The 12914-nt window shown below is 44.1% G+C and overlaps 1 protein-coding gene across 2 annotated transcripts in view; it reads right to left on the minus strand.

Annotated features, from left to right (window-relative positions):
• Positions 1-12914, minus strand: part of col6a4a (collagen, type VI, alpha 4a) — a 75968-nt gene that overhangs the window by 1130 nt on the left and 61924 nt on the right. For both annotated transcript variants that reach the window (XM_028442153.1, XM_028442152.1), the window contains 4 exons: positions 4760-5274; positions 4254-4371; positions 3995-4079; positions 3621-3706 (listed from right to left, as the gene is read on the minus strand). In XM_028442153.1, the coding sequence (XP_028297954.1) occupies positions 3621-3706; positions 3995-4079; positions 4254-4371; positions 4760-5274 (804 nt within the window). The remainder of the gene's footprint in view (positions 1-3620; positions 3707-3994; positions 4080-4253; positions 4372-4759; positions 5275-12914) is intronic.

The raw sequence follows: 12914 nt of genomic DNA on the forward strand, positions 1-12914 counted from the left end.
ATTAACGCTGTGCCTTGAGACTTTACATTCCCACTGTTAGCATGCTAAGCTAACGGCAATAACAGGAAACATTGGCTCTTACAGTATGTGAACTTTGAACATTAACCCAGAAACCCCAACAAAACCCACGAAGAACAAACAGAAAAGGAGAGAGTGATTCATGTTTAAATCAGTTATTAATAATAATAATAATAATAATAATAATAATGTAATGGCCATTTTATAGGTGTATACATGTGTAGGTCTTAATTGAGCGTGTCACAGACTTTATATGTGAGACACTTCAGGTTGATGGTTGTTGGTTTGGGGCTAAAATGGTTTCTGATCCCAAACACTGGGACACCACAACACTACAAACACTGACTGCTGTAAACTGTGTGAAATGCAGAGGTTTATTGGTGTTTGCATTAATGGACACATCAGTTTGGAACAAAAAACAAAAAAAGTATACGTACATTATCTCAACTGACAGTGAAAGGTGTACACGGTGGGCGTGTCAGCCACTCAGCCCTTTAATAACCCATCAAGGTAGCCAAGTATTGCACTTGGTTATTACAAATAACTAATAATTATAATAATATAACTAGAAAAGCACTCGGAGAACGCAGACCTCTGACAAGCAGCTCATTTCCACCCATACTGTGATTTCCACCCTATGTTGTAGTTCGGGCTGTCGTCGACCAAAACTAGCGATTAGTCAACCAAAAAAAAAAAAAACAGAATGAATGAGCAGCTGCAGAAGAGGACGAGGAGAGAAAAAGAGAGACAAATATTTTGTTTTGGCGTTTTGTGATTAATTTGCTTTTAAACACAGACCATTTATGATCATATGGAAACATATGAATTGACTTTCCCTCTTTCCATACACAGAACCCCTCATTGGCCATTTTAGGTGATGTGATAGGTAGTGTTGTGTTCAAGACCACACTATCTGAGACCAAGACTTGCCCGAGACCAGAATGCACCGAGACCGAGTCAAGACCAAGACCATAAACATTTTTTTTTCAATTTAAAAAAATATAAATAAATAAAATTATGACAAGGTTCAACAGTTAAATAACATCTCTCTTTAATTTTAGTTTATTTTAAATACATTTGACGGACAAAAAAGGTGCCTGCGAAAAATTAACTAAAATATTAAAACTACTATTGCTACTGATAAATTCACAATTATTCTACATATTTGAAAACAATATTTTTATGTCAGCTGAATGTACAGCAAGTGTTTAAAAGCATTTCTGCCAATAAACAACGATTATTGATTCTGATTCTTTGAGTTGTTCAGGTTTAACACGTCACAGATTTATTAAGATATGTTTTTAGATTTAAAAAGCCTTTAAACAGGTTATTTTTATTAATTCACTTAGTTGATATAGTTTAATATGGTTACTGTAATATAACTAGAATATTTAATTAACAAAGGTTTCCAACTGTAACTGTAAAAGTGAAACTTTCTGAAATAAAATTTCAAACAAGTTGTCATCAGTGTAAAAAACATAGATCTACAGGTAGATGTGAAACTAAATAAAACAAACAAACCCTGGAACAGTCATGTGACTAATCAATCAATGGTTCTAGTTGAGAATTATTATTATTATTATGGATACAGTGGAAACAGAAACTATAAAAAATAATTATATTGTGAACCTGTTTATATTGTAGGGAACATATTATAGACATAAATGTAATTAAAGTCTAAAGACACAAAAAAACACCACTTTATAAATAAAATAGACTAATATTAAACCTCTTTACAGTTATTTGACTCATTCTGTGTTAGTGAAACTCTGTGGTGATGACGCACTGGTGACGACATAATCCAAGATGGCGGCGGCCTGGACTACAGCTGATATTATGTAATAAAGCCTTAAAATACATGAATATAATGAAAGGCTGTAATATCACCAGTTTATCATTTTACCAGTTATTAGAGCTACTGTCTTTACCAGGAAGATAATATTTATTATTGGTGATTGTTTTCTGGAGTTTTACTGAGATTTTTACCGGTGATTAGTTCATTTCTCCCTTGCGCTCCGCGGTCCAAACTGACACCGTAGCCACACACGTCACTCAGTCACATTAAGGAAGGTTGTGGTCATTATACAGGGTGGATTAAATAATGAATAAACGATTGTTTTATCCCGTTCTTCTCCGTGTTATTATCACATTATAAAAAAGTTTAAAAATAGCAGGAATTAGTGCTGGTCTCGAACGGTCTTGACGGAAAATCCCGAGTCCGAGACAAGACCAAGACCTTTAAAATTTGGTCTCGAGACCAAGACCGGTCTTGACCACCACAACACTAGTGATAGGTGTACCACATGACATAAAGTCGTTTTATTTTAGCTCATATTTATTTTTAGCTACCCCGCTAACCCTTTTATTTTATCCCTAAGTCTATCCCTAAACCAGAAAATACTCTAAATATTAATATTAATTAATAATGTTGTATATGTATTTTTAGAGGTGGAAAATGCCGTTTTAAACATGTTAAAATGAAAACATTTATGACAAAGTGGGATTTGAACCCACAGCAGCAGAAGGGAGAATTCTTGAATGAGGCACTAAGACCCCTCGGCCATCACACAGGCACATTACACTCATGTAGAAAGGGTCCGGAAAACCGTGTCAATAGTCCCAGGGTCTATAGATACGTTTCCGTATGAATCGACACTTTCTTTATGATATGAACCTTATTCAAGCTTTGACCAGAACCCGACAAAGCAAAAGTGAAACCTACAGGTCTGACAGACATTAGGTATTTATATCAGAGCACAATTAAAACCTATTTTTTCCTCATACAAATGACATATTTACGTTTGTTTTAGTGGTAAACTATGGGGTGCCAAGTGTAAAAATGTAGTATAAAAGTTGTAGCTAACACATTTTCATTATTTATCTCACGTATCTCATATTTTAACACAACATTTAACCACATATATAAAGGTAAAAAAAAAAAGCATAAAATTTAAATATTTAAATATAAATCTAAATGGTATATGTTATATCTAAATGTTAAATCTATATCTAAATATTTAATCTATATCTAAATATTTAATCTAAATCTAAATTTTAAATTTAAATGTTATACATTATGTCTAAATGTTAAATCTAAGTGAGCTGGGATTAGACCATCGTGAGACAGGTTAGCCTACTGATGATGTTTTGTTGCAATAGTACTATATATATATATATACAGAGTGCATCTCTAATATGATGATGATGATGTTATTTCTATGGATAAATTGACTTCTTTAGGTCATCAGTGGGTTTTGCTGCCACCTGTTGGTCACAGTATGAGCCCTAGTGGCCACATGAGGAACAGCAGCTCCCTGGTGTAGACACTCCTGGTTTAAGGATGGAAAGTTGAAGTGGAGAGGTGGCATGTTCCGACCAATCGTCTCCGACTTACGATGGTCGCCACACGTCCGGAAACATTCCTGCTCTGAACTAAATCAGTTGGCGTTCCCGCCACAGCCGCTAAACCAGAAGGGAGAACATGCCCCCACGCTGGGGTCAAAGAACCACGAGAACACGGGTTGATCACACGGAACTAGCTGACAACGCATTGCAACACAACAGAGAACACGTGTGTGTGTGTGTGTGTGTGTGTGTGTTACCTGAGGTCTGAATGATGTTCAGTTGTTTTCTAACAGGTTTGTGTTCTTCATCTGCAATAACCTCGTCCACATCCACAAATTCCTGACTGAAAACACATACAGTTAGCGCTAAGCTACTGTCTACAGTTAGCGCTAGACTATGTCTACAGTTAGCGACAGGCTAACGTCTACTGTTAGCACTAAGCTACTGTCTACAGTTAATGCTAGGCTACTCTCTACAGTTAGCACTGTGCTAACATGGTATATTAAATAGACTTGTAGACTTCACACATTACATTTAAAATGTTTATGAGTTTAGTATGTGTTATTACTGTGAATGATGTCACCATCAACACTTGTGTGTATGTGTGTGTGCGTGAGTGCGTGTGTGTTACCCATCAGTGGGGAGCTGTTCTTCTTGTTCACTCAACTGGTCACATCTACGTTTGAGAGAAGGAGGAGGATAGGAGTGGACTCCCTCTGAAACACACACACACACACACACACACGCAGGCAGAGTGATTCGTTCATTCATAATTTTCCTTCCATTAGTCACAGATTTCATATTTTTTAATACTTTATAAAACATCAAACAACCCAAAACAGGAAGTGTGTGTCTTACTGTGAAGGGCTGACAGGAAGTGTGTGTCTTACTGTGAAGGGCTGACAGGAAGACCCTGAAGAAACGTTGCGTGTATTCCTGTTGCTCCGCCCTCAGAGCGCTCACATGGACCAGATGCTGCTGCAGCGGCCGAGCGGCCAAGTCCTCCACCTGTTCATTCATTCATCAGTCTTTATAATTTAATTATATGTGTTTCTAACTCACATAGTTACTCATTAACTATGTTACTCATCAATTAATGAATTAACTCATTAACTATTGATTAATTAAATTAGTTATTTAACCAACCCATAGTACATATTGTGTCGTTTATTCATTCATTAATGAGTGTCTGTATTTCAGGTAAAAATGTTCTTCATATCAATAAATAAAGAGCCGGTGTTTAATGAGATTCATTATTGAGTTATTAACTCATTAGTTATAAATTCATTTATTTAAAAAAAACAAAGCTCAGAAACATCACGGGTTTTCTCTCTCGGATTAAATATTAAAACTAATTAATGTGTTATTTGATGGATTATGAATGAATGATGCTAACCTGAGTGCGGTTGTAGGCGTTGCCCACCGTCACTATGAACAGCGCCACCCCCTGGCACTTGGCCCTCAGGGCTACGCGGTGCAGCCGGGCGCGGTCAGCCAGTGCTGCCTGGGCGCTCACCACCATCAGCATGGCCTTCCTGCGGCGAGGGGCAGCCGCCTTCAGCAGCAGAGGGAGGGCCAGCTCCAGGGTGCGGCCCGGGGAGGAGGGCCCGCCGCGCTGCTGCAGGCCGAGCAGGTGGCGCCGGATCAGCTCCGGCTTCTGGAAACTCTGCAGCCCGAACTCCAGTTCTGCCCTCTGCACTGATGCCACCCGCGCCCGCCCGTCGGCCAGGCCCGGCTCAGGGCTCACCTCCAGATGCTCCACCACCGAGCCCAGCAGCTGCAAGGCTCCGGTGTACTGGTCCGCTCGCATCTCCCTGGACCCATCCGGGACCAGGACCAAGTCTACGTCCACCTGCTGAGGCTGGAGGGGCTCTGGGATGGAGGCACAGGTCTGGGAGCGGGTGCACGGATCTGACACACAGGATCAAAACAAAAGGCCGTGACCTTTAGTGCAAACCAATTAAAGGTCTTCACAACCAAAGAGAACTTATTCTATCTCAGGTTAATAAGGGGAGAGATTTGTCTGAAAATATTCACAAATATCTGCAATTAATATAGTTTATTAAATTTTACCGTGAGTCTGATATCTGACGCTAAAGTTGGAAAGATATTCATTAATTAGACTTCCAGCGCCCAAAAATCGCAATCTACCGGTCAATTGCAGAAGCATTTTGTCGATCACGCTAGTGGGTCAAGTCTTCATAAATGAATGAGAATGGCACAGTCACGTTTAACAGAAATGAAACCAAACAATTCAGCGTCTCCACATATTTAGGTGAAAAAGGGATCAACAACAGGAGGAGAGGCGGGGTGAGGGGAAAAAACTGCCAGTTTGAAACTGATTTCCCTAAAGAGAAAGCAGTGTGAAACCAGGAAAAAAAACTGCCTCCGCAAACATAAATGTAAGCATGACACAGTCTAGGGGAGGGGGTCGGGTGGTAAGAACAACAGGATTCCAGCCGTTTGGGGACATGGGCGTGCTGCAATGGGCGCTGCTACCACACCTCCATGCAGCTGCGGATGGGAAGTTGAAGACCTGTAGCTGCGCTACTGACAACAGCCAGATGACGTGTGGCAAAGTTCAGCATCAACAGTTCCAGGTGGGAATGTAGGCAAGGAGCGGGGGGAGGGAGTGGGGGGTAAGAGCCGCCGTCTGCAGAAACTTCCTGGTGATTAAAGATGAGACAACCTTGGCTGGCTGGGAAGCCGAAAGGGAGATAAGCAATGTGATTTGATACAGGCTATGTTAATTTTCAATAGCCTTCTGTCCTCGGTCTCTCTGCTGTAATCAGAAATCACTGGCAGCTTTTTCAAAACAGTCGCCAGCGTAGTACGAACTTTTCGATAGATAAGGAAACCACCAGCTTCGATCAGCAGCATGCCTACTATCATTATTCCAATCATGTAGATGTCCTCCACGTCTTCCACAGAAAGGATGGACAGACACACAACTCGCCACTTGTTCCAAGGGTCAAGTGCGTAACCAGCTGCAAAAGTCCCGCTTGGACATGCGGGTTCACCACCCCCGGTTCTTTTTGTTGAAAAAATCTGATTGATAGCGCTGAGAGACCAACTAATTAATTCCATTATTCCAGATTTGGATGAGTTGCAGAGAGAGGCTCTTCTAAACTCACAGGACCAGACAAAGCAGCGGCTGGGAGAGATAAGAACGGAAGGGTGGGAGAAACAGAGAGTGCGACTGTCCTCGTCAAGAGAAGCAAGAAGAAAAAAAAAAAAACTGTGGTGAGCTCACAGTATTTAGCTCTCTTTCGCTTATTGGCTTTGTCAATCCGGTCCTCCCAGGGGACCGTCAGCTCCAGTAGCACCACTCAGATGTTAACACCATGTCTGGGCGGAGTGAAGTGGTAACTATATTTTCTGGGAACTTTTTTTTTTTTTTTTTTTTTTTTTTTTTTTCACCTTGTCTGCACATGCTGTTGAAGGTTAACACTACAAGAAGTGCAATCTTTTAACAGCAATGCATATTTTATTATTGCAATTAAATAAATGAATTTATTTCATTGCATAATTGTGACCATCACCAGCCCTCCCTAGGGAAGGGTAAATACTTTATTAAAGGGAGGATGTAAAAAAGAGAGGGCAGTGTTACACCAGGGTGAGGGGGGTGGGGGGGGGAGTTAACAGGGAGGAGGGATACAAGATAGGAAAACGAATGGGTGGGGAATAGTCAATAAGTTTCAAGTGATGTGATGTGAAATTGTGGTTGTGTATATTGTGCTTATTGTTGTGTTATCAAGCCAGTCTGGTGACCAGTGTGCGGCTTAGGAATAATGGTGGTGGCTGTGAACAGAGGAGGAAGTGAGTGGAAGTTACATAAAACAGGTATTTGGGAACAACGTGTCTATGGTTGAGCCCAGTATGAGTGTTATCCCACAGCCCGAGGCCAGTGCGTCCATGACAAATGTGATTCCAAGAGCCGCTACTGCACAACCCATGAGCCGCCCCCGGGCCCGAAGAAGCAGTCGGGCCAGCAGAAAGAGCGAGAGATCTAGGGGCCCCCGGCGACCACCCCACGGCCAAGCAGCGCCCCCAAGGTCCCAAGCCGAGAGGCTGCCATTGCCCCCCCATACACACCCGAAAAGCCCCCAAGGAGCCAAGGACCCAGCGCACCACACCACCGACTCCAACCCCCAACCCCCAGGCCCCCCAGCCCCCCACACCCCCGCGCCCAGCCCCCCGAGGGGAGGGCCCAGAGAGCCCCCCGACCGAGACCCCAGCGGAGGAGCCAAAGCCCACGCCCAGCAGACGACCAGAGCCACGCCGAACGGGCAGCCGGCGGGCACCCGCCGGTGAGCCCAGAGCCAGCAGGGACCCGACCCCAGGCCAGGAGGACCCGGAATGGATGCAGCACCAGGAGCAGCCCGCCCAGGGCGAACGACCACACCCCAAGCCGCATAAGGCACCAGGGGGCCGCTGGGGGTCCCCCCGCCGGTCCCCAGGCACCCCAACCTAGCCCCCCCGGGCGCCCCAGATGCTGATGCCGCCCGCGCCACGAGCTTCAGTTCTTTAAGCCAGGGCCCCCTCCAGAGGCCAAGCCAGACCGCCCCGCCGGGATGTGGCCCCCTAATCTGGCCCCGACACCCTGCCTCACGGGGGATTGCCCAAGCAGGGGCCGCACCAGAAGGTATGCAAGGGCGCGGCACGCGCCACCCGCCCCAGAAGACCCCCGCCAGGACCGGCCCGGCCAACCGGTCAAGCACCCCGGGCCCCAGGAGCAACCCCAGGGACCAGGACCCCCCAAGGGCTGGGAACTTGAGTTTCCTTCCCAGGTCAACTTGGAGCTGCCAGTCACGAGCGGTGGCAAGGAGCACTCCTGAGGAGCTTGGCTGGTGGTTTGCTTTCTGTCCTGCTCTAATGATGGTGATAGATTGCTTCGGGGCGACCTGGGACTTGATGTTTTGTATCGCTACGCAGATGGAATCAGCCAGGGATTTTAAAACTTGGTCATGGCGCCAGCTATACCGTCCCTCCCCCAGAGCCTTTGGGCAACAGCTCAGGATGTGCTCTAAGGTGCCCCTCCTCTGGCACAGTTTGCACCAAGGCTACCAAGGCCTACCCTCCCCATTGCCACGGTACCCACCAAGGTCTTGTGCCTCAGCCGTGTCTCCGCTCTGCTTATGGCTTCTTGTGCCTGCCACTTCCTCCTGGTCTTAACAACAATTCCTGCCGAGGCAACCTTGACATCTGCGGAGTCCCTGTACATCAGGGGTGGGCAATTCCAGTCCTTGAGGGCTGGATTCCTGAGACTTTTAGATGTGTCCCTGCTCCAACACACCTGGTTGAAACCAATGTGTTGTCATCAAGCTCTGCAGAAGCAGATAACGAGCCATTCATTTAATTCAGGTGTGTTGGAGCAGGGGTACATCTAAAAGTCTCAGGAATCCAGCCCTCGAGGACTGGAGTTGCCCACCCCGGATGTACATCATTACCTCTCTAGAGCGGGCAACTTTGAATTCTTCTGAGAGTCCACTGAGAGGGAGCTGCAGCTTGGTGGATTGGCCATAAAAGGCAATGCTGCTCAAGGACCGAGGGAGCCCCAGCCATTTCCTTAAAAACTTGCTGATGGTTTTCTCTAGTACCTCTACCTTTGTCATTGGTACCTCGTAGATTAACAGAGGCCAGAGTATTCTAGGTAGGACACCGTGCTGGTACATCCAGGCCTTTCGGTCACCATTGGAATCTTTGTCCCTCCAACTGAAAAGCCGAAATGGTCGGCCACATTACCTTTTTTCAAGACTAGAGACATGGACTTAGCTGGATTGAAGCTAATTTTTGCCCATTGTGATGAGCCGTTCAAGCCCCTGAAGGAGCCACCTGCACCCAGGCACAGATGTGGTCATCACTGTCAAGTCACCCATAAAGGCTCTTATGGGGGGCTGCCGGGTCCCAGATCTTGATTTTGGCCCTCTGCATTCAACCTCTGCAGACTTGACAATCATGTTCATGGCCAAGCAGAAGTGTGACACCAAGATTATACAGCCGGTGATTATGCCCTTCTCCAAGCGGTGCCAGGCAGATGTTACTTGGCTTGAGGAGACTCTTGCGCTGAAATCGTGGCAATAGTCCATAATGAAGTTGCAGATCTTCCCAGGAACGTGGTGTCTTGTCAGTGTTGTTTCAACAAGTCTATAAGGGATAGATCCGTAGGCGTTGGTTAAGTCAAGCCAGAGTTTCCAAATCTCCTTTGTTTTCCCTTGCCTCCCGGATCAACTGCGTCACCACTCCTGTATGCTCCAGGCCCCCAGGCACTCCAGGAACCCCCCCCCCCCCCTTCTGGACAGAGGTGTTTATGTAGGCATTCTTCAAGAGGAACTCGGTTAGTCGTTGGGACACTATCTTAAAGAAAATTTTGCTTTCAACTCTGAGCAGCGAGATTATACGAAACTGCTCGATGTAGCTGGAGTTTTTCTTCCTTCGTGATCCAGACGCCTTTGGCATGTCTCCACTGTGTGGCGACTTTCCCTCTCCGTCAAATCACCTTCAAGATCTTCCACAGACACTTGAGGAGCCGTGGACACTGCTTGTAGAACTTCTAGGGTACACCACTTGGGCCGGGAACAGAACTAGATCTTGCAGTTTTTCACAACTCCCTTAACTCTGCCAGGGTGGACTCATTGCTGGTTCTGGAGGTGTCACTAGTGCCTCAGAAGGGCCAAGTTCTTGATCTCTTGAAGTGTCACTGAAGGTGGCATTGATATGATAGTCGATCTCTTCTGTAAATGTGCATAATTATTTATGAAGCCAAATAAAATGCAACAAAGATAACTATATTACGAAATATATTTTAAAAATTAAGCATATTTTTGCCTATGTATTATGAAATGAGTGCATACAAAGTAGTACATTAAAAAATAATGTTTTTATGGTAGTTGTATATTGCAATAATTAGGGCCCTATAAAATCAGTTTTATTTTTTCCAAATTCTGTTTTCCACATTAATTTTTTAAAATTCCATTTTTTTTTAATTTTTTTTATTTTTTAGAAATAATCATTTTTTTCATAATTAAACAAAAATGTTTGTCAAAAATAAAGTAAGATACAATTAAAAGGAAGTCAATTATTTGCAGTATGTCACATAAATAAACTGCTCATGTTCTCATAGAGCAGCGCTGCATGAAAAATGGGCGGAGCTTCACAGACACAGTAAAGTGGTGGCTCTGTAATTAGGAATCACTGATGATTTGCGTAGTTAGAATAAAAATGCAAACATCTTTGAAACAGTTCTGGAACTAGACGTTAGGAACCGGTTCCTGTTTAGAACCTGTTCCAACCCTGATCAATGGTAGATCAATAGACCCTTTAATGGCCCACGTCACTGGAGGCAAAAACTGGAAATGCCGCTGGCTAAAGCATAAATATATATAATAGATATAATGTCACGCCCTCCACCTCTAGTGCCACTTAGGGGCGCTGTTTTCCCTGTTTACCTTTCTTTTTGAACCTTCAGTGGTGCTGTAGGTGCTGTGAGTGGCCTGATTGCTGATGAGTTCCAGCTGCAGGAGGCAATGAAAAGTCCATATAAACGGGACCCTGACCATCAGTCAGTGCCAGACCGTAGCTTACTCAGAGCTCAACTCAGAGAATTCTCACCAGATCGGCTCCAGCTCAGCCTCCTGTGGTGTCCGTTTCTGGGACCTTCCTCTGCCTGTTCCTGCTCGTCTGCCTCCGTCTGTCTTGGGTTGTGGAGCCCCCCCTCCTTCGCTTAGTCTGTCGTTACTGACTCATTATTGCTAAACCCTTTCAGCTAATCCCCCTCTCCTCTCTTCCACCAGGTCTTGTCAACTTCCTCAGTAATTATATGAATAATAATTATTAAAACAGTTAAATTCAGTTCTGCCTCCATGTGTTTGTCATGTTCACCTGAGCGTTTGCCCGCTGCATAACATATATAAACACTATGACACAAGGTTCCAAAGTTAATAATAATAATTACAGTTGTTTGTGGAGGTCTATTTTATCTATTTTTGTGTGCGGAAGATGTTTTCACCGCATTTAACTACCACATTGTTATTCTTTATTATTGAAATTGTATTTTGTTATTCTGTCTTTATAGAAACCACACACACACCACACACACACACACACACACACACACACACACACACACACACACGCGTAAAGAAGAAGTTGAGTCTGAAACCTCTCTCTGCTCTTTTCTCCATTATACTTCGGAACGGTGGCCTTAAGTGGTGTTCTGGCCGACACCCTGGTGTGAACCTAGTGCATAACATAGAACCAGTGCCTAGCCTGAGCTATCATCATCATCTCCACTACAAGCGGGATTCCCCAGCGTAGCTCAACGACGGCCATCTTACCATAGACAACTGACGTGCTCTACGGTAGCTGTTGGAAGGTGAGTGATCAGCTTAAACAAAATTACCCTTAACTCAATTAAATATTGATGGATTTACAAACAGTTTGCTTTATTATGCGTAGGTATGACATAGGATGCTTGTACATGTTGAAATTGCCGCTTGCTGTTAGAAAATTAGTTGAAAATTGAGCAAGTTAGGGTTATTTAAATAGTACATGCACTATTGACATCGATGTAATGAGCAGGGCCAGCTATTTGAGGTAAGACGGCCGCTACGGTGCTATGTCGCTCCCCATAACAGCACGGGTAAGTTATCTATCGTGGTTTGCCTCCAGGCTAAGCAACGCCCAACAAAATACGTCACAATGTTTACAAACAATCAAAGGGTCTATTGGACGATTTCTAATCTGCCTATTTTTCATTTTTCAGAGCAAAGTTACAGGACTGGACAGAGCACGCACATTAAATGAGAGGGAAAAATATCAGGTTTAAAGTTGTTAAAAACAAAGCAAAACAAAAAACACCTTTGTATTTGTTTATTTAGCTTTCTACATTATTAAATGTTTGTGCAGCACACGTCTACCTCAAACGTCAGTGTGCTTGTGAGCACTGACGTCTCCACATTAAACAAGAAAAACGCTCATTTAAATAGGGGTGGTCTGCACCAGTTCTGCACGTGCACTAATTATTGCTGCAATCTTAGTAAATTCCTCGCAGCAGGTGAGGAAACTGCGTCACTACAGGATTTAGGGAAGCTCCATAACTTTGTAATAATTCATGTAGTCCCTCACCATCATGGGTTTAATTCCTCCATTTCCTCCTGGATCGTTTGATTCTTCAGTGTTTTCCTTTGTTTTCACAATATTTGGGTTAATGCAGACGGGTCATTAGTTTGTTCTGATTCAGTGCAAAGATTTAATTCTTTAACCTGGATCTTTATTAAATGAGTAGCTATGTTTGAAACTTTTGTAGATTGATATTATGTGCATATGGGGGAGTGGTGGCCTAGTGGTTAAGGACGCTGGGCTTGTAATCGGAGGGTTGCCGGTTCAAGCCTCACCTGGGCCATCACTGTGGGATGCTGAGCAAGTCCCTCAACCCCGTACTGCTACCCAGGCGCCGCAAAAATGGCTGCCCACTGCTCCTCAGGGATGGGTTAAATGCAGAGGACGAAATCCATTAATGGACTAACATTACATGGCCGATTTAATTTTTT

Source organism: Gouania willdenowi, unplaced genomic scaffold (genome assembly GCF_900634775.1).
Source record: "Gouania willdenowi unplaced genomic scaffold, fGouWil2.1 scaffold_3_arrow_ctg1, whole genome shotgun sequence".
Classification (NCBI taxonomy): Eukaryota; Metazoa; Chordata; class Actinopteri; order Blenniiformes; family Gobiesocidae; genus Gouania; species Gouania willdenowi.